We start from the raw sequence: 26,818 nt of genomic DNA, 5'->3' as shown, positions 1-26,818 counted from the left end.
GAGCAATACAATAATGGACACAAAGAATACGCACTTCGTTCTTTCTTTGTCAATTTAAATTATAATAGCAAAAGTTGTTTGTAAAGTCGGCATATTGGAACAATAGTCAAAAGTGCAATGTCATTTGCAATTGTAGCGATCTGAAAATATTTCGCTTTGCCGCACATTCTGTACCTTTTACAAAGAAACACATACGCCGGTCCCTTTTTTGCATCATGTTTATTAATTCTCTCTCAACTCTTTACATTATATATACTGTACATTTATAATTCACGTACATAACAGACGGACACGTTTATTTATAAAACAATCCACACGACACTCTTTTATGCTGTTGTAGCACACTGTTGTGGCGACACAAATGTAGGTCTTGTGTATTTTATAACCCATATTGTTCTACAACAACACAATCAATTGTTATCCAGTTGCTTTTATTGCGTTGAACAGGACCCGATTGTGTAGATGGCAATGCTCTTGCCAACAACATCCGGGAACCCATGCCTTACAGCATTCGTTTTGACAAACCAAAATCTGCCGATGAGACCCAGAAGATTAAAACCAGTCCCTACAATTCGTTTATACCGAGGATATTTAAGTATATATATATTTTTTGCCGGTGGGCCACGTAATACAATCCGCCTGTGCTGGTGTAGCACCGCTGGACTGCCGAAGGAGGTTCCAATCCCGTTGTCACACGTGCGCCACACTGGCTGGTCACGTGTCCGTACGTTACGACGTCACGCGGGGTTGTGATGTCATACAATCTGTACACGTGACCAGCAATCCCTGCCACTTGTCGACAGCTCACTTATCCGCTCGGTCTTGTTGGGCCAAATATCTTGGTTGGCCACACGTGGACCATCAGTTGAGAGAATCATGGTTTATACAAATGATGCCGGATAAAATTGGCCCATATGCCCACGTGTTGATGCTGATTAAATAAATTATTATCTTAATCTGATGTGGAGAGACAAACGGAGGTCTGTTTATTTTTTTTCGTTTCCTAAATGCATAGTGGGTTTTTATGAACAGTTCTGTTAGGCAAGCAGTGAAATAATCTTGATTTGAAGCTTTCGTGACTGCAGGAATACATACTCTTTGGTTCTTTCGGTAAAGTCACGTAGGTAGAAAAATAATAGATCACGACGTTTCGATCGCAACACAAGCAATCGTCATCAGGTGGGACAACCACAGAAAATCATCTTGATCTATTAATTTTTCTACCTACGTGACTTTACCGAAAGAACCAAAGAGTAAGCAGTGAAATAACACGACACAAGCAGCATGCTTTTTAAATAGGAAGCAGAAGAGATTATCAGAAAAAATGTAGGATAAGATGCCCGGAACATTGGTGGAACAGATCTTCTCAGCAGACAAAATTCAATGCAGACCTGCAGAAGAGAACACGTTCATATGTGCATTACATTTAGATATAATGCTGACATTGATAATAATTCAATTAACCTTGGAATAAGATATACATTATCAGTGTCGTAGTAACTACATTATCAGTGGCGTAGTGACTACATTATCAGTGGTGTAGTAACTACATTATCAGTGGTGTAGTAACTACATTATCAGTGGTGTAGTGACCACATTATCAGTGGTGTAGTAACTACATTATCAGAGGCGTAGTAACTACATTGTCAGTGTCGTAGTAACTACATTATCAGTGGCGTAGTAACTACATTATCAGTGGCGTAGTAACTACATTATCAGTGGCGTAGTAACGACATTATCAGTGGCGTAGTAACGACATTATCAGTGGTGTAGTAACTACATTATCAGTGGTGTAGTAACTACATTATCAGTGGCGTAGTAACTACATTATCAGTGTAGTAACTACATTATCAGTGGCGTAGTAACTACATTATCAGTGGTGTAGTAACTACATTATCAGTGGCGTAGTAACTACATTATCAGTGGTGTAGTAACTACATTATCAGTGTAGTAACTACATTATCAGTGGTGTAGTAACTACATTATCAGTGTAGTAACTACATCATCAGTGGCATAGTAACTATATTATGATTGGTGTAGTAACGACATTATCAGTGGCGTAGTAACTACATTATCAGTGTAGTGGCTACGTAATCAGCTCAGGGGTGCAGCAATCGGTCAGGTAGGGCCCCAATATTTGATTCATCTCGCACGGCCGCACCGAGGCTATTATATATCATGGCTCCTCTTACCTAAATCACATCATTACGTAAGTTTTCAATCTTTAACACTGTTGCTTAAAACATATCTAATGGTGGTTGTCAGTAGGCCCCAACTTGTAGCTTTGGCCACCAGAGGGGCCAAGGAACCCCCCCCCCCTGCCCCCATGCTCGTTACGCTGCAGCTCCCACACAGGAGGATTGATGATTTGGCAATCATCACACCCATTTGTAGTAAGAATAGGCATTCATTGTATGGGAGCGGTAACCATGTTAGTAGCGACAGAAGAGTGACAAGGAGGTGATCAGCCACCAGTGAGCAAGTCACCGGAGTGAATTGCGCATACTTTGCGGTGTAGATGCCACTGAAGCCACGGTCCACTGTGTCTCCGTCTGAGATGAACGAGATGACCATCCCGTTGGCGCTCGAGTTGACTTTGGCCGGGATCGAGCTCCCGCAGAACTTGCCGATCTGGGGAGCGGTGGCCAGCTCACCGTCGTACACGGCCACGTAGTCCTTGCTGCAGTCGGAGGTGCTCTCCAGGCTGTAGGCCGCAGGGCGCGTGGGCAGATCAGACCGGCCGTCGACGTGACGCTCGCGTGGAGCCGACGCAACGGAGTGCGTGGGGTGGATGTGGTGACCGAGTGTGGGGCACGTAGCGTAGGCGCCATTCCCTCTTTAAACATTCAGCCCAGGTTTGGAATAGCGGTGTCATACCTGGCGCGAAGAAACCCAGCTCCTACCTGACCGCACTCGATAGAAGAATTCAATGCGCAAGCCCTTCAGAGAGGGTGGGAGTCCGTAAGGTGTGTCGGAGTATGTAGAGTGTATTGGGGTATGAAGTGTGTGTGGGAGTCAGTCGACTGCATGGTGTAGGCGATCATTGTTGAGTGAGTGGAGTCGGTAGGGAGTGTAGGCGTATGTGGAGAGTGTGACAGTCAGTAGGGTGTGTGGTGTGCGTGACCACTGTGGGGGTGCGTGTGCATCAGCGGGCACCTGAAGCTGAGGAACTCCAGGCAGATGCGGCTGGTGCTGGCGGCCTGCACGACGTACGTGTGATTCGCGTTGTTGACGTAAAACCCCGCGGCGTCGTTGGGCGAGACGACGTTGGCTCGGGCCGGCGTCATGATGAGCGTCTTTTTGTAGGCTGCGTGGCGGACAGACATTCGCAACGGTTCAACGCACGCACAGGGAATGAGCCCAACAGTTCCTAACGGTTTAAAGCTTTCGTGACTGCAGGGATTCATCTTCTTTGTTCTTTCGGTAAAGTCACGTAGAAGGGAAGTAATAAAATAATAAAATAAAAAAAATGGTAAAATAATTCTCACGACGTTTCGGCCACAACGCAAGCAGCCGTCCTCAGGTGAAGAAACAGGTCTGTCGAGAAGACAGCGTCTGTCTTCTCGACAGACCCGCGCATGGCAGACCTGTTTCTTCACCTGAGGATGGCTGCTTGCGTTGTGGCCGAAACGTCGTGAGAATTATTTTATTATGTTTTATTTTATTATTTTATTACTTCCCTTCTATGTGACTTTACCGAAAGAACCAAGAAGATGAGTTCCTAACGGGTCGCGGTGCCATCGGGAAAACAGCGTTGGGGGTACCTGTCACGCGTTCGCCAGAGCCCCATTTGGTCCTGACAGAGCGCTCCATTTACGCGTGCGTCTGTTATCTCTGCAGGATAACGAGCGCTCTCCGCCGGGGTTATCATTGGTCTCTTCCTCTGACATGCGGGCTGGCCCCCACGTGTGTGCCTTAACGTCACAGCTTACCGGGGGGCGCATCAGCAAAGAGCATTCATGCAATGCGGGAGGAAATAAGCACACCCGCACGTGCAGCCAGCTTGTCAGTACGCTGCTGAATGAGGGCATCCACACACCATGCCATGCCGCGAGGGGTTGTTTGACCACGCTTCACGGTGTGGGTCGGTGAAGGTCGCGGACAAAACAGCAACGGATTTTTTGTTTCTTCACTTCCCTCTACCGCCCTCAGCGCCTGCTGTGTGTGCATGGCAGTCGCCCATCCAAGCACTATCCGGGTTCAAACTGACTTAGCTTTCGGGGTCTGACGGCAATCCGGTAAATCCGGGGCGGCTTGGTCATGGGAGGGAATGAAGGCGGCACGGATTTGAAACGGAGCGAATTAAATCGCGCAGGCAATTCTCCCCGTCTCCCAGGCCCATCCCTGAAACCCACCGGCTGCGTAGTGGCAGTGGAAGCCCGTGTCAGGGCCCGTGGCGTTGTTAAAGTATTCCAGGAGCATGCTCTTGCCACCGAAGAAGGGGGACGCCGGGGTGGAGCACCAAGTCCTGGCGCTTGACGGCAGCGAGGTCACCCTCACGAAACCCAGGTCGCACGTGCCCACGTCGTTGAACCTGCAGGGAGCGGGTGGGCGCAGTGGGAATTGATTTGTGTGTGTGTGTGTGGCATACGTTCTGTGTCGTACACACCCCACCACCGTCCAATGGCCCTGCTTCATGTGCATTGAAACTAAACACATTTTTATTTTACCAGATACGACCAGCCCACTGAGCTACGTAGCTCTTTTTCAGAAAAGATCTGGCCACAAATGATTGCTCAACGAAGTGGCTCATCACGTGGGCATGTGTAGCAGCCAAATAATCAAAATGCATGATTCTAAATGTGGAGGGAGAAACCGGAGGACACGGAGAAAAATCCACACGATCACGGGGAGAATACGCAAACTCCAAATATACAGGCATCAGGGATAGGATCGAACCTACTACCTCGTGTATATCAGGCGAGGAATTTAACATCTCAGCACCATTGTGCAATGTCAGGTTCATGGCCTGAAACGTCATATTTCCTTTTAAGGCCACAGTGTTACTGACGAATGCGTCCACTTCCATCATAAAATCTCACGCACTGCTTTCCAGCTCCTCCGTAGGAGCCCGACTGCAATGTGCGGGGAGAAGCGCGCTTCGTGTATATATGCATCCCAACTCACCGCACGGAGAGGCAGGTGAGGTTCACGCGGTTGTACCCGTCGGGTGCGCTGATGTTCCACACGCAAGGCTCGCTTGTGCCGAAGCCCACGTACGGGTAGCCCGGCGATGAGAGACTTCCCTCCAGTGCCGAATAATTACCGCCGCAGGCTGGTGGAGGGGGGGGGGGAGAGCATCATACGTACGTTTGTCGGTTGAACTTCTTTCGCACCGTACGTAGCCAGACATGTTAATCGGAGGTGCAGGGGATGGACAACAAACTAAGCATAAAAAGCAGTTCTAAAGAAGTGAGTTTTCAATCGAGATGATTTAAAAGTGGATAGCTCCAGTGGCTTCCTAATATCAGAAAGAAGAGCGTTGCAGACTGCCGTAGAAGCACATCTGAAAGCGTGTGATGCAGTGACCGTCTTTGTTTGATGGCTAGCCAAAAGACAATGGTAGTCATGCATATCATATGTAATTGGACAAGGCTTAATTTCTCATTGAATGCTTTGCAATGGGAAGGGGGTGTTAGAGAAATATTTTTCAGAGCTCAGCCCTGAACAGCTCCGGCTGAAACGCCCTCAATTAATTGATTGCTATCGCTTCTTACAGTGACGATACATGCCGAATTGTGCGCAAATTGCATGCTGCAATTGCAGCGAACATAACTGCACAAACTGGAGGGATAAAACAGAGAAATAACGCACGGAAGCATGTTCAAAATGGGAAACTAAAATGAACGGCGATTCTCGAATCAAATCGCGACCCTTGACCACGACTCATTGCCGAGGCAAACCGCCACTGAAATAGCCATCGACTCACTTGTGCAGGGGCATCGCTACATCATCCGACGAGAGTGTGCGACCGCGTGGGGGCGGAGAGGGGGTGGCGGGGCTAGTGGGGGGGGGGGGGCACGCGGTGGTTCTCTGAGTGACTTACGCAAGCACGTGACCGAGTTGAACATCATCACGTAGCCCGGATTGCAGGCGCACTCGAAGCTGCCCGCCGTGTTTCTGCAGTTCTGCCCGCAGCCTCCGTTGTTCACGGCGCATTCGTCAATGTCTGTGCACGGGCAGAGAGGATCGCATCACCGGTTAACCACAAGGGCCACCTCATCCCTTGTACCGACTGAACCCCCCCCCCCCCCCCCCCCCCGATGATAATTCGGAGATGAACTGCTAATTCGCACGGTTTTTCGCGACTGCGCTGTACGGTCGACCTGTGTTTTGTATGTTGAACTTCTTTCGCACCATACGCAGACAAGCCTGCTAATCGGAAGCGCGGGGGGAAGGACACCAGATTTAATGCGAAGAGCAGTTCTTAAGAAATACGTTTGCCAATCTAGATGATGATTTAAAAGTGCATAGCTCCAGTGGCTTCCGAAGATCGGAAGGAGGAGCGTTCCAGACGGCCGCAGAGGCGCAGGTTGTACCACGCCGTTGTTCGGCGTGATGTCCGACGTTTCGCCCCATGTGCCGCCAGTGGTGGCACGCGGCATTTAAGCGATCTAAGCAAAAGCTTTGGCAAGCGAGGAGCTCAAAGATGCCCTGAAACATGGCGGAAATGGGGCTGCACCAAATATCATCTCAAATTCAGATCCTAATAAATGTCAAAAATATAATTATTCTCTCCATTCTCTATTTTGTCCGCAGCTCTCTTCTGTCGTCTCACTCCATCTCTCTATCGTGTACATCTTTCTCTCTTCACGACATCCCCGTCTCGTCTGTAACTCAATTCTCTCATCGCATTTGTGTCCTCATTTCTCTCATCGCACTTCATCTCTATAATCTCGTATAAACCTATCCTAGTTCTCACTCCAACGTGTCTATGAATGGAAAGGGGAAGCCCAACAAAGTTAGTTCTACTTTTGACCCACCCATCAAAGTCAGAACCAGCAGGTTAAATTGAAGCAGCTGCCAGCACTGGAAGAAAAACATCGGAGGTCTTGCTGAACAACACACGGAGCAAGCTAACGAGGCTGCGTTTTACATGCCGATTACTACCTCTCAATTAGATGTCATTCCGATTTGAAGCTTTCGTGACTGCAGGGATTCATCTTCTTGGTTCTTTCGGTAAAGTCACGTAGAATGGAAATAATAACATAATAAAAATAAAACATCATCAAATAATTCTCACGACGTTTCGGCCACAACGCAAGCAGCCGTCCTCGGGTGAAGAACAGGTCTGTCGAGAAGACGTGACTTTACTGAAAGAACCAAGAAGATGGATGTCATTCCGTCAGCAGGATTCATTGCTTGGACGATCTGAATCGTCTCTGAGCTCCCCTGAGCGTGAATCTCTGATAAGTGGACAGTCACCTTTGCAGAGTGGCAGTGCCGTGGTGCAGCGTGCTATGAACTCAGCGGCCCGAGTTCGATTCTGAATCACGGATCACGTCAGCGGTGAGCGAATATACGAATCTGCCTTCGGGCCTTCAAACCGGGACTGTTCAAGCGCAGACAAGTATGGCTAAACAACAGCCACAAATGACATGGCAAGGACAGGCCTGCCCCTAGCAGTCGCTTGACAAAGGGATGAAAGCAAATTTTAACATCACTTTTAACGTTACTTTACCTTTGCAGAGACGGTTGTTGGCTTCCAGCTCGGTGCCTGGTTTGCACGAGCAGTGATATGAGCCGTATGTGTTGGTACAAAACTCCGCACAACCTCCATTGGCGGCGTTGCACTCGTTCACATCTGCACGACACAAAGTGGGCTCATTTAACGCATCTCATCTGAACCATTCCGATGCCCCGCTGCGGTTTAGCGGCAGACGTCCGGCGCAAGATGCACGCAGCACCGGCCTGCAAGACGGCCTTCAGAATCCACAATTAAGGTTGTTTTGGGTTAAATCACGTAAATATATTTATGTGTCGTTAAACCCGCCACCACCCGACACAGCCAATTAGTCAGGTTTGTCACGTGAACAGAACGTGACAATTCGTCACTAGTACAGCACGCCGGTGTGTTGGAGAGCCAAGCCACAACATTTACAATCTGAGTACGACGTTTCGTCAGTGGCGGGTTTAACGACACATTTATATATTTACGCGATCTAACCCAAAAACCCTGTACTAATAGATGATATTGGTCGCGAAAGCCTACGGGTTAAACTGGCCTTTAGAATACCAGCAAGGGGGGCGATTTCGCCAAGCGGTTTTCTCCAATTTAAAAACAATAAAATCTGATCTGACAAATTTGGACGACGGCCCACAACACGCACGTTACATATTTAACACCCACCTTGATGAAGCAGACGTGTGCATTCTCTTACACGGCGAACATTAGCCAGGCTGCCGCGAGCGTCAGTCGCTCGGCCGTCTCAACGAGTCGCAAAGGGCGCGGAGTGTCAGAGGCCCGAACGCTCAAACGTTGCGCACCACCGCCCGGTCCGCTACTTTGTTCGGCAGCCCGCCGTTGCGCTGCGTGGCCGCCTAATGCCATGCAGCGAAACAAGAGGTCGCTTCTTCTTGGTTCTTTTGGTAAAGTCACGTAGAAGGGAAGTAATAAAATAATCAAAATAAAACATAATAAAATAATTCTCACGACGTTTCGGCCACAACGCAAGCAGCCGTCCTCACCTGAGGACGGCTGCTTGCGTTGTCGCCGTACCTGAGGACGGCTGCTTGCGTTGTGGCCGAAACGTCGTGAGAATAATTTTATTATGTTTTATTTTTATTATTTTATTACTTCCCTTCTACGTGACTTTACCGAAAGAACCAAGAAGATGAATCCCTGCAGTCACGAAAGCTTTAAATCGAAATTGAAGAGGTCGCTTGTTGTCGCCGGGTTAACGAGACAGGCACCTGCGCAAGTGCTGTTGTCGGTCTGCAGGGAAAACCCAGGATCGCAGGCGCACGTGTAGGAGCCCGCGGTGTTCCGGCAGATCATTTGACAGAAACCGTTGCCGTCCAGGCATTCGTCGATATCTGGAAACACACACACACACAGACACGAGATGCTAAGACACAGATATCCATCTCCCCCCCGCCTAAACGCCCACGTTGCCTTGTTAAGAGATTTGGGGCAGGTGTTGCGGGTGAGCGTCGTCAAAGCCGGGGTGGCACATGGGAGGGTGGCGCCACCTTCGTCTGCCCAGCGCGGACGTGACACGCTGCACCAGGTACTCATTTATAAGGTCGAGTCGACTTAGAAGGAGACTCAGAAACGGTTCAGACGCCACTTGACGCTTGTGTTGGCCACGAACGGGAAGAAAGCTCACGCGGTAGTGACTATACCAAAGTGCATGAACCACCGTACCGCCGCTCCTTGCTGTGTGCGCACGTGAGCTAAACGTGGCAATGATGCCAAATTCAGTTGTCAATCAATAATCCAAAATTATCTCGAATCTTTGTGTCTGGACCCAATTTTCACATTTGTTTTGCATTAATCTGAAAATTGGGAATGCATCGCACCAAGGAGCTATTGAGCCAGAAGCCCATTTTAAATAAATGTTAAGTGGGTTATTGTTGTAGGATATTATTTGATCAACTTGCTCCTTTAAAGAGTTCACATTGGAACTGCTCCCCTTATCACCCGAACACCACCCACTTGTATCCTCGCCATCTCTTGTTTATATTTTCTATCTACACTGACGACATTATTTGAACGTGATTTTTGTTGCCTTTGCTTGTGCCCTTGGGGCGCTCTGTACATCTGTACGTTCACTCGAATATTGATTTGAAAAGAAAAGCCAAAAAACACATGTGTGGCTCTTTGGTTTTTTCTGTAAAGCCACGTAGGTAAAACAATTAATAGAATAAAATAAATGAAAACAACCAAATTAAATCACGAAGTTTCTAATAAATAAATACAAATAACTCTCGCTACTGTTATTTTGCTGTGCCTTTTTACACCTGATGAGGGAGGCTTGTGTTGCCTCCGAAACGTCATGATTTAATTTAGTTCTTTTCATTTATTTTATTAATTGTTTTACTTACGTGACTTTACCGAAAAAAACCAAACAGTATGAATCCTTGCAGTCACGAAAGCTTCAAATCTAGAATTAAATGTGTGGCTGCTGACGATTTCTGCGACGAAACGGCGCGGGCAATGCCTGTGCAGTTGTAGCCGTCATCCGCGAGGGCGTATCCGGATCTGCAATCGCACTGGAACGCGCCGATGAAATTCAGGCAGATCTCGCTGCAGTTCCCGTTGGAGACGGCGCACTCGTCAATGTCTGAAAACGTAAACGTGAAACGAGCATTTGCCGCGTGCCATGGACTTCACCCAAAGCGATCGTCGTCAACATCATCACCACCATCATCGTTATTAACGTTTAGTCTATTCTGTAAGTTTCGAGACGTAACACAGTGTCACGAACAACAACAATCACAAAAACTTGAACCACCCGACAAGAAAAAGTTATGCAAAAATATAAAAAAAACCTTTTACACAATTATACATTATGGGGACAATGTAGGGAATTAAGTAAATAAATATATTCAGTTCACTTCATTATGGGTTGAACTTATTTCGCACCGGACGTAGCCAACCGTGCAAATCGAAGGCGACATTACCAGAATGGCGCTGACACAAAATCCCATGCAAAATCGACACGAAACGTTGTTCAAATAAAAACACTAAAACGTAGAAAGGTGCAGCAGCAGCAGCAGTGGCAATGGCAATGAATGTGACGCAGCAAACGGAGACCACGGTGGTGCAGGCAGCTGATCGAATCCAGCTGCGGGAAGCTTCGAGTGTACGTGCGGGTTGCCTAAGGGCACTCCCGTTTATTCCTACGTGCCAACCAACTCTTCTGAAAAAAATGTATTGGCCAAACATTCCCCATGCAGGAACATGAGTGTTGAGTCTCAGCGAGGCTCTCCTGGTCATCCGAAGATGGTCTACATGCATCAACTTTAACCGTTCATCATAACGATTCAAAATGGGGGTAAAGTTTTCCATCTGCTTTCTCTTCCTTCCTCGGCACCTCGCTGATTGTATGGACCGAGGTTATTCAGGATGGTCTCATAATAATAAACGAGCACGTTACAAAAATGAGTCACTATTAAACGAATCAAGTCTTTATTTCATCAGCTTTGGGAGTAAACAACACTACCTTCCCGTGACTATATAAACAATTTTTCTCAATCAACTCTCTCAGCTGGCAAAAGTGGCATGCTACCACGCACACAGGCGAGTTTTCAACACGTGTACTCTACTGCCCATTAACCACATCAGCTGGAATGTTCTTCAGCTCATCAGATCTCAGAAGCTAAGCAGGCTTGAGCCTGGATAGTTTTTGGATGGGTAACCTCCGTGTATAATCAAGTGATGTAGGAAGCCACAGAGCAATTGTCGTTATTCTATTTAACTATGCCCCCAAAAGTTACGCTACCAGCCTTACCAACCAGTGTGGTGAAGTATGGTCAATTAACCGTAACAACTCCCACGAGGCCCTCATCCAGCAGTGGATTGACAAGAGGGCTGTGCAGCAACAACAACAACCACCATTCACCACTAAGTAGCGGTGACGTTACCATGGCACTTGTGCCAGTCTACGTGCACTTTAAGGCTGAAGCGTCAAACGCCCGCTGGTAGGAGGCCTCGGGACAGGCCCAGGTGCCATGGCTTGACCGATTGAGATGACCGCTAGATGCACCACCTGTGGCCCCCTTACTACTGCGCCAACTCGCTGTGTTTTATCCGCCCGCCGCTGACGCGCAAGCACGCACTCCGATCGCTATGGGCGGCAGGTCACCACGCAGCGTACCAACGCAAGTGCTCCGGTCGTCGCCCAGGTAGTAGCCCGGATCACAGGTGCACACGAACGAGCCGATGGTGTTGGAGCAGCCTTGCTCGCACCAATGCTGGCCGCTCGTGCACTCATCCAGATCTGGGGACGACGGGGAGGAGGAGGGAGTCACGGCGATGGTGTTGTGAGGTTAAACGAGCGGTGGGACATTGTGGTCGAGGACACGGCCCACGATGTCAACGCAGGTCTTCCTGGGAAAAAATGCTGCTCATCTCAAGGTTTAATTTGGACCGGTTAGGCAGTGTCCTTTATTTAACCTAACAGATCGGGGAGCCAAAATGAGATGCATGATATAATCTTGGCTTTTTTGCAAGAGAGACCTGGGTTATTATCAAGACATTTAACACAGAATGTAAAAAAAAATGTACACCTCTAAACTGAAAAAATAATTGTTTATTAGAAATTTGAAGAAGGTTATGTATAGAAGGTCAATAGCATTGCACGATTTTAAATATATAAGAAATATGTCAATTCTGGAAAGCAAGATCAATTGACTTGGAAAAGAGTGCCAGTGGAAAAAAATTGTACAAACTCAATCAAATTTATGGCAGCTAGAAAACATGAAACCAAAACGCGGTTTATAATCAAAACTATTTACAAAGGTTTCCATGAAGCCTATTAAGCCTTTTTGTTTCAAACTCGACTTTGGTCCGAATTGAAGTTCCACTCACCCTGCTCCAGATTGACTCGTCAAACTGACGTCTTTAGTTCTCAGAGCTGTGGCTCAGCCAAAGCAAGTGCAAGACAACATTTGATGTGATTTAAATCTATATTTTACGTATATATACAGTTTAACGTGTAGACTTTCATTTGATGTGATTTAAATCTATATTTTACATATATATACAGTTTAACATGTAGACTTTCGCGACCAATATTATCCATAAGGTGGGTGCCTGGATTTTGAGCCAGGACCAGGTGATTTCTCCGACCCATGAGCTACACACACGCCAGCCACATGCCATCAGAGGGCTCACCGTTTTCGCACGCGCCTCCCGTGTAGCCCGGCATGCAGGCGCAGGTGTTGTTACTGATGCAAGAGCCGCCGTTTAGACACTCGTTCATGCAGCCGACTGCAGGTCACAGGGACAGAACGAAAACGCTCAAAAATACCACCAAAGGACAAAGATCACTCGTATGAAACTTGATTTGAAGCTTTCCTGACTGCAGGAATTACTCTTTGGTTCTTTCGGTAAATTATTATTTGGTTCTTTCGGTTAAGTCACGTCTAAAGATAAAATAATAAATTAAATTAAATAATAGCATACGACGTTTCGATTGCAAGTTCTAAAATTAAGATCTTTCGGTAAAGTCACGTAGAAAGAAAATAAATTAAATAATAGAGTACGACGTTTCGATTGCAACACAAGCAGTCGTCATCAGATAGAACTAAATTTGAGAGAGAGACAAAACACAGACACGGAGACACACAGACAGACACACAAGCAGAGAGAGAGACAACACAGAGACACACAGACACACAGAGGTGTCTGTGTGTCTCTGTGTTCTCTTTTTGCTTGTGTGTCTGTCTGTGTGTCTGTCTGTGTGTCTCCGTGTCTGTGTTTGTTTCTCTCTCAAATTTAGTTGACTGCTTGTGTTGCAATCGAAACGTCGTATTCTATTATTTAATTTATTTTCTTTCTACGTGACTTTGCCGAAAGAATAAAAAAGTAACTCGTATGGCCTCACGCAGGCTGTAGGGGCAAGTGCTGTTAGCGAGCACCTATGGAAGCTGGCACGGTACACGAGGGGATGGGTGGCTAGCACCACGCCCGGCCACCTTTGTTTCCTCAGTGGTGATGTTTACACACTGCACCAGGGACTCATTTAAGGCTTAGTCGTCCTAGGGGAGGCCCAGGACCGGTTCAGATAATCGTCACTGGGTGTAAGTAGGCAGGTCATCAGGCTCACCGTGCAGTGCACGAACTCGTGTGCTACCGCTCCTCCCTCGGTCATTGGCGAGATGTTAACTACCTCGCCCGGTATACAAGAGCATGCGGGTTCGATCCCTACCCTGACGCCAGCTGTATATTTGGAGTTTGCGCGTCTCTCTCCCCGTGGTCGCGTGCCATTTTCTCCAGGTCCTCCGGTTTCCCCCTCGACATTTAGAATCGACAAATGCGTCCAGTGTTTTGGGCTGCTATACATTTCCACTTTGTCGGGCTATCACTTGTGGCCCGGCCGCTTGTGAAAAATAGCTACGTAGCTCAGTGGGCCTTAGCTGGTTTACTAAAAAGTAGTCAAGTAGTTAGTCATTTCTAGATTTGAAGTTTTCGTGACTGCAAGGATCCATACTCTTTGTTTTTTTCGGTAAAGTCACGTAGGTGAAAACAAAATAAAATAAAAAGAAGTATAAATAAAATAAAATAAATTTAGTTGTTTTATTTGACTTTGTTTTCACCTACGTGACTTTACCGAAAAAAACAAAGAGTATAGTTAGCAGAGGTGGGACAAAGTCATTGTTATGCAAGTCCAAGTCGAGTCGCAAGTCATCAAATTCATGACTCGAGTCTGACTCGAGTCCAAGTCACATGACTCGAGTCCACATCTCATAGGTGGGACAAAGTCATTGTTATGCAAGTCCAAGTCGAGTCGCAAGTCATCAAATTCATGACTCGAGTCTGACTCGAGTCCAAGTCACATGACTCGAGTCCACACCTCTGATAGTTAGTTATTGTGGAAGTATGCACGTGCAGTACCATACGGCACAATTCTGAAAGATAAAACGTGCTCACATATCGGGCACTCGTCCCCGCTCTCAAACCACCCCACGCAGCACTGGTAGTCAGTGATGCGGGTGATTCTGTACATGATCCTGGATGTCAAGGTCCTGCGTAGATGGAAAAAAAAAAGACACCACACAAATTACGATGTGCCACTTACAAACATTGAGTGGCAATTAACAACAACATTAAGTGACAGTCCTTTATCAAGCCACTGCTGTGGACGAAGGCCTCTGAAATGCGTTTCAGTTATGGAGTTCATTTGATCATACTTCGCACCCACACTGGTCAGTGTGAGAGAGAGGAAGGCAGGTTCGGTTTCAGTTACACGGACAATCCCGCGCGGCCAGTTACCCGGATAGTTTCGGTGGCACCGGCCCGCAGCCACTGACAACAGAATTATTGTTGGGGTGCAGAGGAAGCCAGCCAGCAGACAGCCAGGAAACACGAGGCATAGATTATGTTTAATAGACCTATGATATTTCTATAAAAGAACACCTGATGCAGGCAGCGATGAGAAGGAAACTGGCACTATTTAGGATGGACAACAGCAGGAAAATTAAAAGTGTTGTTGTTCGGAAAAATATAAAGAACTGGAAAGAGAGGAAGACCTCACAGAAACTGGCTTGACGACGGCATAATAAGAGATTCAAGGCCGTAATTATAATATATATTAGGGGGGACACATCCCAATATGGTTAATACGTGTGCACCGATTGCATTCAATAATCAAATCTGCTCAAAATGTCCCCCCCCAAAATATTGCTCTAAAATATTTTTTAAAATAAAAATTGCGATGCTATGTAAATAATAACAACAATTTTCTAAGCCTTAAATTTCGATTTAAAGCTTTCGTGACTGCAGGGATTCATCTTCTTGGTTCTTTCGGTAAAGTCACGTAGAAGGGAAGTAATAAAATAATAAAAATAAAACATAATAAAACAATTCTCACGACGTTTCGGCCACAACGCAAGCAGCCGTCCTCAGGCGAAGAATGAGAACATTATCAAGCTAGGAGCTTATATAGGTGTAGCGAGGAGGAGCGCCTTAACAAAAGAATGTGCATATGAAGAGGAATTTAGCATACCAATGGGCAATGCATAGGAGGTGGGCGGAGGGGTTTCAAAGTCCCATTATGCCCATGCATTATGCAGGATCAACAGCACCACGGGGGGGCGCAAGGAACAGCGTTAATAAAGGAGAGGAATGTTAATGATATGTAGCTGCATTTGCCAAACAACCACGTAGAAAACCAAAGTGAAAACTACATAAAAAACTAAAATATAAACTGATACTTACTATACTCTACAATAAGCTGAGTTACTAACAACAAATAATAAATTACAATTCTACGTCGTAAGAAGTATATAATATACTTCCATCTAAACTTTATTCTCTTAGCATATACAGTACTATATACTGCCATAGATAAACCCAACATTAAATTATATACTGTATTGCTGTAAACCACCCTATACTTTATACATTTTAATATACCACTATGTATTATTCAACTCACCCTAATGTGTATCGAAATGGTTTATTACGTCCTTCCAATGATTGCTAAGCCTGAATCCATCTTCTCGGTTAAAATTGTCTCTGTGTTTGTATATGTGGATCGCCTCATGAACGAATCTCTCATGATAGCCAGAAATGGCTTGCAGAGAACCTCCGTCTTGGAGAAGTCAATGTCATGTGAGCCCACTGAGTTGTAACAGTGGTCTGCCACGGCTGAGGTGTTTGTCCTACCGTGTTTTAGATCAGCTTTATGTTCACGAATGCGGTCTGAGACGTGTCGTTTGGTTTCCCCAATGTAACTGCTACCACAGAGGCAACTTAGTTTGTAGACGCCAGGGTACTGTATGTCTGGAATCACATCTTTTACAGACGGTACCAGATCACGGATTTTATGTACTGTGTTGAATCGGACCTGGATCTTGTGTTTAATCAGGATTTTGGAGATCTTTTTTGTGACCCCAGCAATGTAGGGTAAGGTGATGGTCTTGAAAGGCTCCTCAACAGGATCTTTCTTGATGGTTGGAGTGATGGCTTTGCGGATTGTGTAGTCGGAGTAACCATTAGCTTTAAGAGCTTGGAGTACGTGTTTGAGTTCACTGGAAATGTGTTCATGGTCGGAGATGCATTGGGCTCTATGATATAGAGTCTTGATGAGGGAATTCTTCTGGGATGGATGGTGGTGGGAATCCGGTTTTAGATAAGCATCCGTGTGGGTGGCTTTCCTGTAGACAGAGTGGCTCATTGAACCATCAGGTCTCCTTTTGATTAGGACATCCAAAAAGGGTAGCTTGCCATCATTTTCGACTTCCATGGTGAATCTGATGGCTGGGTGTATGGAATTGATGTGGTCGAGAAATTGGTCTAGAGCAGGCCGGCCATGTGGCCAGATGACAAAAGTGTCGTCTACGTATCTCTTCCATAAGGTCGGGCGTAGAGTGGCAGTCTGGATGGCGTCCGTCTCAAATTTCTCCATGAAGATGTTGGCTACAACCGGAGATAGGGGGGAGCCCATTGGGGTGCCCTCAATTTGCTTGTAGAAGGTTCCATTCCAGGTGAAGTATGTATTGGTTAAGCAGTGTCTCACCAGGGGGGGTACCCCAGCATTTAGTCCTTGATGAACCAAGTCTTCAATGATTGCGATGGTGTCAGGCACAGGCACCTTGGTGAACAAGGAAACCACATCAAAACTGACAAGCAGGTCGTCTGGGGACAGGGCAATCCCCTTGATTGTCGATACCAGGTCAGAAGAGTTTAGTACTGCAGAGGTGGTTTTTCCAGTGAAAGGCCGTAGGATTTCGGACAAAAAACGAGCCAGTTTGTAAGTGGGGGAGTTGATAGTAGAGACAATGGGACGAAGAGGTGTATCTTCTTTATGTATCTTTGGCAAGCCGTACAATCTTGGTGGCCTGGCTGCAGAAGGTTTCAACGAGAACTGTTTGGTCTGATCAATTAATGCGGTTGAAGCAGAAATGATGTTGTTGGTTTTGGAGACGAGGCTGTTGGTGGGGTCTCTTTTTATTTTTGTATAGCTGCCATCGTTGAGTAGTTCTTGAATTTTGTTGTTGTATTCTATTTTGTCCATGATGACAGTGGCATTGCCTTTGTCGGCTGAGAGGATGACAATGTCATCCCTCTTTTTTAATTGAGCTAATTCAAAACGCTCATCTTTGCTGATGTTGCTAGCTGGCATCTTAGCGTTTTTGAGGGTTACAGAGATTTCAGATCTTGCTACGTCTGCAGCTATGTGACTCAAGCCCTTGAGAGCTACATCTACTCGAGCAATTATATCATTAACTGGTATGTGTCTAGGTGTGACTGCAAAGTTTAGTCCTTTAGCTAAAACGGATTTCAAACCTTCAGAAATAGGACTGTTACTGCGATTAATTACGACTTTGTTAACATCTAGCTTTTCAATGTGTGGGTCCGGTTTCTTGTTTGAGAGGCGGTTGAATTTGGAAATCAAGTTGTCCTTACATTTAGTCGACATAGCGGCAGCTGAAGAGGCAGTCATTTTTTCTCCACGTGTTCCCAATCCGATGTGGACATTGTTGCACTCAAATGCACTCAATGAGCCACTCTGTCTACAGGAAAGCCACCCACACGGATGCTTATCTAAAACCGGATTCCCACCACCATCCATCCCAGAAGAATTCCCTCATCAAGACTCTATATCATAGAGCCCAATGCATCTCCGACCATGAACACATTTCCAGTGAACTCAAACACGTACTCCAAGCTCTTAAAGCTAATGGTTACTCCGACTACACAATCCGCAAAGCCATCACTCCAACCATCAAGAAAGATCCTGTTGAGGAGCCTTTCAAGACCATCACCTTACCCTACATTGCTGGGGTCACAAAAAAGATCTCCAAAATCCTGATTAAACACAAGATCCAGGTCCGATTCAACACAGTACATAAAATCCGTGATCTGGTACCGTCTGTAAAAGATGTGATTCCAGACATACAGTACCCTGGCGTCTACAAACTAAGTTGCCTCTGTGGTAGCAGTTACATTGGGGAAACCAAACGACACGTCTCAGACCGCATTCGTGAACATAAAGCTGATCTAAAACACGGTAGGACAAACACCTCAGCCGTGGCAGACCACTGTTACAACTCAGTGGGCTCACATGACATTGACTTCTCCAAGACGGAGGTTCTCTGCAAGCCATCTGGCTATCATGAGAGATTCGTTCATGAGGCGATCCACATATACAAACACAGAGACAATTTTAACCGAGAAGATGGATTCAGGCTTAGCAATCATTGGAAGGACGTAATAAACCATTTCGATACACATTAGGGTGAGTTGAATAATACATAGTGGTATATTAAAATGTATAAAGTATAGGGTGGTTTACAGCAATACAGTATATAATTTAATGTTGGGTTTATCTATGGCAGTATATAGTACTGTATATGCTAAGAGAATAAAGTTTAGATGGAAGTATATTATATACTTCTTACGACGTAGAATTGTAATTTATTATTTGTTGTTAGTAACTCAGCTTATTGTAGAGTATAGTAAGTATCAGTTTATATTTTAGTTTTTTATGTAGTTTTCACTTTGGTTTTCTACGTGGTTGTTTGGCAAATGCAGCTACATATCATTAACATTCCTCTCCTTTATTAACGCTGTTCCTTGCGCCCCCCCGTGGTGCTGTTGATCCTGCATAATGCATGGGCATAATGGGACTTTGAAACCCCTCCGCCCACCTCCTATGCATTGCCCATTGGTATGCTAAATTCCTCTTCATATGCACATTCTTTTGTTAAGGCGCTCCTCCTCGCTACACCTATATAAGCTCCTAGCTTGATAATGTTCTCATTCTTCGCCTGAGGACGGCTGCTTGCGTTGTGGCCGAAACGTCGTGAGAATTGTTTTATTATGTTTTATTTTTATTATTTTATTACTTCCCTTCTACGTGACTTTACCGAAAGAACCAAGAAGATTTCTAAGCCTTGGCCACAATATCTGGACTTGTCTTCATATAACAATGCATAGATTTCTGTTCATATGATTGTGGTTATGGTTGTACTTTATTAATCCCTCATTTCTGCCATTACATACAATGAAACAAGAAAAGGTAAAATAGAAAAAAAACAGAGCATTGTAATACAATACACTATTAGACATTGTTAAAAATAAATACAAAGTCAATCCTATGTGTTAGTGCATTTTTTAAATATTTTACGCAGGAAATTTGTTTTCAAATTTAGATTTATTTTTTCTGGTAGGGGGATCCCAGAGCCCCTGGAAGATTTGCCCCCCCCCCCCAATGTTGATTCCATGGCTACGGCCTTAAAGAGATTGAGGCCAGAATAATGTGGCCGCTACTTGAGCATATCGGCACAAGACAGAGAGGAAAGTGGAAACAAATGACGAAATGTCCAGTGGACACCGCCGGGCTATCTGCCCATGGATCGTGATGATGACGATGAGATATGCATTTCAACTGTATACTGTATATATATACACTTGGTACTACAAGTGCAGAATGTGTGCAGAGGTGACCGCGGTGTTACTCCTACCCGGTCGACAAGTAAGACATGATAGTCGTGGTGTTCCGAGAGCAGACTCCTCTCCTGTTTGCACACCCACAGCACACGCACAGCACCCCGAAGCAGCTTCATCAAAGTTCAAAGTTCATTTATTAGGTATAGCCCTGTGAGCCATTCGGCTCTTGAATCGGGTGCAACCGCAACAAACAAACAAACAAAAACATGAACAAGAAAACATCTTAAAGCGACTATGTGCAAACAGAAAATCCAAGAAAATCCAAGAAAAGGCATAACACACAGCAAGACGCTAGCACTACAGCAAGACGCAAAGACAGAGATCCCCACGAGAGCCTACGCAGGCTGTCGTGGGGCAAATGCTGTCAGGAAGCGCCTCCATCAAGGAGGTGGTGCAGCGAGCGACCACGCGTGACACCCTCTGTGTTTTACACATACCAGCAGGAGGCCAAATATTCGCCACGGTTGATTATTCGCGAGCGGGAATCGAACTCGGGGAGTCAGAGTTCATTGCGCTAAGCCGCTGCAGTCCACTCGCGATGAGGGCACGGGCACATTCAACTTATGCGCTACCGTGTTCTTCGATACAGTCATCACTTAGATAGATGCGCACGTTACATCTTACAGATTTAATGAATCCCAGTGTAATGATATTGATTTACAGAAATTTGTTGATGGATGGTTTCCCCACGTTGTCGGTTATAGCGGTCGTTTGACCATACTTCACCACGCTGGTCAGTATGATTTGGAGAAGGCGGGGGAGGGGGGGGTGTCCAGGACCGGTTCAGAGATCACTCGATACTGAAGTTTGACTTTACCGGCAAGTCAACCACTGCATCACTGCTCAACTCGTTATTTTAGTGAAGTTAGCTCTCGACTATTTAACATCGCATTCTTGAATCTGTCTGGCCACCTAACACAGTCTATAATAAACTAACAGTCTACAATACAACAACAGTACATGATAAACAGTGTGTAATGCGCCATGTATACCCACAATATACATTTCACGTTACTACGTGGGCACCGATTGCATTCAACTTTGTGTGTACAGCGACTGAGCTATTCAATATAGAGTGAGCACAATGCAGGATATGGTGATGATGGTCATGGTGACACTGGTGATGCTGGTAATGGCGATGACAATGACGACGACGATGACGGTGATAATGGTGATCACGCTGATGATTACGATGGTGATAATGATGGTGGTGATGGTGATAACGCTGACGATTACGATGGTGATGATGGTGGTGGTGATGATGGTGATCACGCTGATGATTACGATGGTGGTGATGATGATGATGATGATGGTGATGACGCTGATTCCGATGGCCTCTTACCCATCGGGACGCAGGTGGCATTCCACCACAACACTGCAAAAGAATGCACGTAATCAATGAATTAGCGCCATCACCAACAGCAATGATCTACCCATTGCTGGATGAAGGCTTCCACGAGGCATCGAAATCCCCCACGGTCACGCGAGGCAATATTCCATCGAGTGCTAGAAGCCGAACGGATTTAATTGAAGGATCCCGTTTGGCGATGCTGCGTTAGCGGTGGTGCACAAAGCACTGTTCACAAAATAATGAAAATAAAACTCACATGCGTCGACAACACTGTGGCCTTAAAAGAAAAGCAGTGTATAATAGGCGACGTTTCGGGCAAATGGCCCTTCCTCATAGCGCAGAACTGAAGAAGGGCAGTTTAACACGTAGGCTTTCACGACCAATATTATTCATAATAAACGTTTTTGGGTTCGATCGCGTTATTTATAAATGCGTCGTAATCCTCCACCACCCGACACGGCCAATCAGAAAAAAGTGTCACGTTGACAAAAGACAAATAGTTCACTACTTTAGCCCACCGGTGCGTTGAAGAGTGAATCCACAACATTTAGAAAAATATTTTTTGAAACGTCGCCTATTATATATCTAAAAAAACTTTTTTTTACAAATGTAATGGTAAGTTTATTTATACTCTTAGTTCTTTCGGTAAAGTCACGTAGGTAAAAATGAAATTAAATTTTATAAAAATAAAACAATAAAAATCACGACGTTCACCTGAAGACGGAAGCTTGTGTTGCCTCCGAAACGTCGTGATTTTTATTGTTTTATTTTTATTAATTTTAATTTCATTTTTACCTACGTGACTTTACCGAAAGAACTAAGAGTATGAATCCTTGCAGTCACGAAAGCTTCAAATCTAGAATTAGGTAAGTTTATTTATTTATGTAAACCACACGATTAAACAACGGCAGCCGAGTGCATGATTACAAACCAACGAAAAATAAAACCGCCCATAGCGTAAAACACTCAAAAGCGAACTCACCCGAGACACAAACACACGGAGGCGAACAGACGCAGACTCCTTGACCACGCCATGTGGCTGATTCCTGTCGAGTCTTCTCTCCGCAAATGTTCAAATCGGAGTTCTCCGCGTGCTCTGCCCTACCAAGAAAAATTGTCAGATTTCTTCAAGACCAGAGAGCAATAAGCGTTTGAAAAAAAAGTGGGGTGGGGGGTTGTTGGTGGGGAGGGGGGTAACACACATATAGCTTAGCTACTCGAGAACCAACCACGACCTTCAAATGCGCACAATCACCCGCAACGGCTGGGTGCGTACGGCCCCACCTATGCTGACGGATTTCACAGCTGAATAATGCCCCAACTTTACCTTTAAAAGAAAGAAAAAAAAAGAACTCGCTGGCGTTTAATGTCCTAAAGCTCGCACGCTTGTCATCCTTCCTCCTCGTGGTCCGGAGTAAAAAAATAAAATAATAAACCTTGCCTACGATTAGAAGGGACGTCACCATCGGCTGCCGTTAACGCCACCGGACATTTCACGCCGATAGACAATTAATTACACCACGGCGGTAATGCAGCGACGCAGTGGTTAGTAACACCGTGGACTTGCAGTGCAGAAGGTGACATTTCCATTAGATCTCAAGTTAACAACAGGAAACGTTTCTTAACCCCTCCCCGTCCCTCTCGCCTCTTTCGAGCCAGCAGTAGAAATGGGAACGCCGCAGTCAGCCTGTTGTCAGGTCGCGTGTGGTGGGGTAAAGTGTGGGCACTGCCACCGCTTCCGAGACGTCGGGCCAGTTTAGAAGAGTAGGCCAAAGTACGCTCGATTGGGGCGGACTGCAGCTCCCTCTGGTGAAAACCGACCACCAAATTATTTGGCGATACTGCGATGCAGCGGTGCACAAGCACAAATCATTTTCTTTAAAAACTCAACAAATTCGTCAATTACTCAATGGCCCTTTTCCACAGATTATAAGAGGCCACCAGGAGTTCCACCAGCAGTGCAGCGAGAAAGGAATTGCAGGGCTGCACCTTTACATGAAACGCTCGTCTGTTAAACGCATTGCTGATACAAATACTCGATAGTACTTCTTATTTTTCAGCCAATCTAAATCCACCTATGACGCCTTCCCACGCCATCTCGGTCATGGGGTTTTTTTTTACCATACTTCCCTATGCTTGTCAATGCGGGTTAAAGGGGGCGAGGGGTGGGGGTGATATAGACGGGAACATAGAAGTACAGGACAGCAATGCATTATGATGCCCACAGTGTAATCCCCGCCGTCCTGTGTACAACCTGTTTGTGGGTGGAAGGGAGTTCAGAGCATGGCAGGAACCAGTTCATATCTAATCACGTGCCCACTGATGTCGGCCATGACCGGTTATCAAACTCGGGTGGCCGGGGTCAGAGTGAAGCGCGCTAACCACTGCGCCACCGCTCCACTATAAATGGCGGTAATCAAGCGTAGTTGCTGCTGTCGGCTCATGCGCAAGTGAGCACGGAACGGGTTTTGCAAGAGGCGGCCCATGGCGTCGCATTGTTCGGAACAAACTATGGCCGTGTGTGTCAGCACGGTGCGTAACACATCGGAGACACGACTCTGTCCAGAACGTGAAAAGTCAACACGCGTCGTTGCGTCGAGCGTTGGACATTCGCCGTTTCTTTTTTTTTGTCAAGCCACTGCTGGCGGAGGGCTTCGCGCCCCGCGGGCTGTGTGGCGTCATTTGACCAAACTTCACCTCGCCACCAAACTCGAGCACCCATCCAACTTGTGGGACCGCGCTGCCATCACCATCCTGGAAACTCGCCCAGATCTGAACACAGCGGAACAACGGAGTGGAACAACGTGGACGCCCAGAATGAACGTCGACTGGCCCGATACACACACACACACGTCTCCTTCATAAATAGAAAATTAAAAGACAAGCCGCATAAGTGCGATTGTGGCCATGCAACCCAAACTTTGGACCATATCGTAAACCACTGTGGCCTGCGCTCCTTCAACAGAGGAATAGCAAAAACTCCCCCATGAAGCCCTCTGACGGCTCCTGAACATTTTGCCATCAAGAGCAGAACCACGCCGGTCAGTTGGTCTAGGAAGAGGGCCCAAGATCGGTTTTGACCTGACTTGTACCGCCAGTGGTCTTATCCGTGGTTCGATATCAAACCGATGTGGCCGGAATTAATAGCAAGGGCCGCAGTGCGTTAGCCAACGAGTCACCGCTCCACCCCAGTTTCTCCCATTGTGACTCTCGATCCGACGTGAAGTGCTGCTGCACAATGAAGAAGGGCGTGGAGGTGGAGATAGTGTCAACACTGTGTAGTAGGGGCCAGACTGGTGACAAACTCGGGCTGCTATAGAACGCAATTATTCTAAGCAATCAGGGGCGATTCTTCGCTTGGGTGTGGCAATGCCTAGGTCACAAAAGAAAAAAATGGCAATATTTTTCCTCCCCATGTACGCAAGCGTGCTCCATTGTGGCTGCATTGCATAGGACATTGTCTAGAGCAGTCGCCTGTACGTGTATAATAACAAAAGGCCACTTCACATAAGAAGAGGCTTTGTGAAAAATGGATATAACCTTTTACATCCGTTTGTCAATCCATACTGGATAAATGCCTCCACAATTATGCCTCGGTCCATGAGAGTTGTTGGATCATACTTCTCCATGCTGGTCAAGGGGCTACCCTGTTCAGATGTCACCGAAGAGCCTTCCCTCCTTCTCCGGAGGCCGTTAACAAAATGTAACCGATAACTCTGGCGGAATGTTTCCAGCTTGCGGGGGTTCAGGCATTCCTCCTCTTTGTTCAACGAATCCGGTTTCCCGGTAATCTTCTTTCTCAGCCAGCCATCTCGTTTTCTGGCCACCGAGAGCTCGTTTAACTTTATTACTCGTCGCGTGACCAATTTCTCTGCAGGTCGTTTCCAGTTCTAGATCATATCTCCGACACACTTTAACTTTCCGTGAAGATTTTAGTTAACTAAGACCTCTGTGTCTCCAACCTGCACCAGCAACGTAACTTCCTCTTTCAGGTCAATAAAACCCGCAGAGAATGTCTTCAACACCATAATGTAAATTACTTAATTGTTGACATGTCCATTTACTTACGTGGCCTGGTTTCACATCCATAAACCGCTCCTGAGAATACAAATATATCATTCAACGACATCAACTGTGTTGTTTCCATTTGGGGCTGAGTGAGACAAAAGCTGAACTTACCATCCCCAGCTTACTCTGAATCTCTTTCCCGCTTCACGGTCCAAGAAAATATAATATCATTCTAGATTTGAAGCTTTCGCGACTGCAAGGAATCATATTCTTAGGTTTTTTCGGTAAAGTCACGTAGGTAAAAACATCAAAATGAATGAAAATAAAATAAAATAAAATGTTTTTATTTTATTTTATTTTCATTAATTTTGATGTTTTACCTACGTGACTTTACCGAATTAATGAAAATAAAATAAAATAAAAACATTTTATTTTATTTTATTTTCATTAATTTTGATGTTTTACCTACGTGACTTTACCGAATTAATGAAAATAAAATAAAATGTTTTTATTTTATTTTATTTTCATTAATTTTGATGTTTTACCTACGTGACTTCAAAATTAATGAAAATAAAATAAAATAAAATGTTTTTATTTTATTTTATTTTCATTAATTTTGATGTTTTACCTACGTGACTTTACCGAAAAAAACCTAAGAATATAATATCATTCTTTAACTGTGTTATTATTTTCACCACCTGCTGTGATGTATCGCTTTTGTTTCCGAACATCGTGACGACTTTTGTCTTTACCACATTTAGTTGTGGCCACGCATTCTCGCTAGCCACCTTAAATATTTTAATTGCATCTGACTGATAACTGATCATTTCCATTAATATCGTATCGACTCCATATCATACATTGTTTATCTTCACTCCAACAATACTAATTCCTTAATCAGAATCAGAATATGTATTTATACTGGAGGAATCCGATAAGCTATAAAGCTCTTTTTCACAGATGTCCAGTCGGGGAGGGTAAGAACGTTACAACAACAAACGATATAAAAACATGACAGCAATGCGAAGTACAAGAAAGGTAAACAAAAAAAACATCCTCCATTTAGCCTTAACAGACCGTAGGGGCAAATGCTGTTAGCGAGTACCTATGAAGGCCGGCACGGCACACGAGGGGGTGGGTGGCCAACACCACGCCCGGCCGCAATTGTCTCCCTAGTGACGATGTTTACGCATCGCACCAAGTACTGATTTGAGGCTGAGTCGACCTAGGGGAGGCTCGGGACCGGTTCAGATAATCGTCACTGGTGTTGACCGTGATGCGGGAATCGAACTCGGGTCGACAGGTTCATAGCGCAGCGCGCTAACCGCTACACT

At 45.6% G+C, this 26,818-nt stretch overlaps 1 protein-coding gene across 1 annotated transcript; it reads right to left on the bottom strand.

Moving 5' to 3' along the window:
- Nucleotides 1-200: 200 nt before the first annotated feature.
- On the bottom strand, nt 201-22,670 carry LOC144723012 (uncharacterized). The gene is made up of 15 exons (XM_078601512.1): nt 22,459-22,670; nt 21,468-21,500; nt 20,140-20,193; nt 14,600-14,694; nt 12,842-12,937; nt 11,823-11,945; nt 10,164-10,286; nt 8,914-9,036; nt 7,682-7,804; nt 6,047-6,169; nt 5,128-5,275; nt 4,356-4,534; nt 3,157-3,307; nt 2,507-2,704; nt 201-1,391 (listed from the first exon to the last, which is right to left on the bottom strand). The coding sequence occupies exons 1-15, from the start codon at nt 22,509-22,511 to the stop codon at nt 1,367-1,369; spliced, it is 1,647 nt and encodes a 548-aa protein (XP_078457638.1). The 5' UTR covers nt 22,512-22,670; the 3' UTR covers nt 201-1,366.
- Between the last annotated feature and the right edge of the window lie 4,148 nt (nt 22,671-26,818).

Source organism: Lampetra planeri, chromosome 16 (genome assembly GCF_965212315.1).
Source record: "Lampetra planeri chromosome 16, kcLamPlan1.2.h2, whole genome shotgun sequence".
Classification (NCBI taxonomy): domain Eukaryota; kingdom Metazoa; phylum Chordata; class Hyperoartia; order Petromyzontiformes; family Petromyzontidae; genus Lampetra; species Lampetra planeri.
The sequence above is the reverse complement of the archived record's forward strand: the minus strand, read 5'-3'. Positions and strand labels throughout refer to the sequence as shown.

Bases quoted from the DNA above. Each gene is read 5' to 3' on its own strand.
- LOC144723012 (XM_078601512.1), bottom strand. From the start codon at position 22,511: ATGGCGTGGTCAAGGAGTCTGCGTCTGTTCGCCTCCGTGTGTTTGTGT. The intron at 4,535-5,127 runs GTGAGTTGGGAT...CGCTCCCTGCAG, and splicing joins CTCACCTGCCTCTCCGTGCG to GTTCAACGACGTGGGCACGT. The intron at 2,705-3,156 runs GTGCCCGCTGAT...TGCGGCCTACAG, and splicing joins CTGGAGTTCCTCAGCTTCAG to CCTGGAGAGCACCTCCGACT.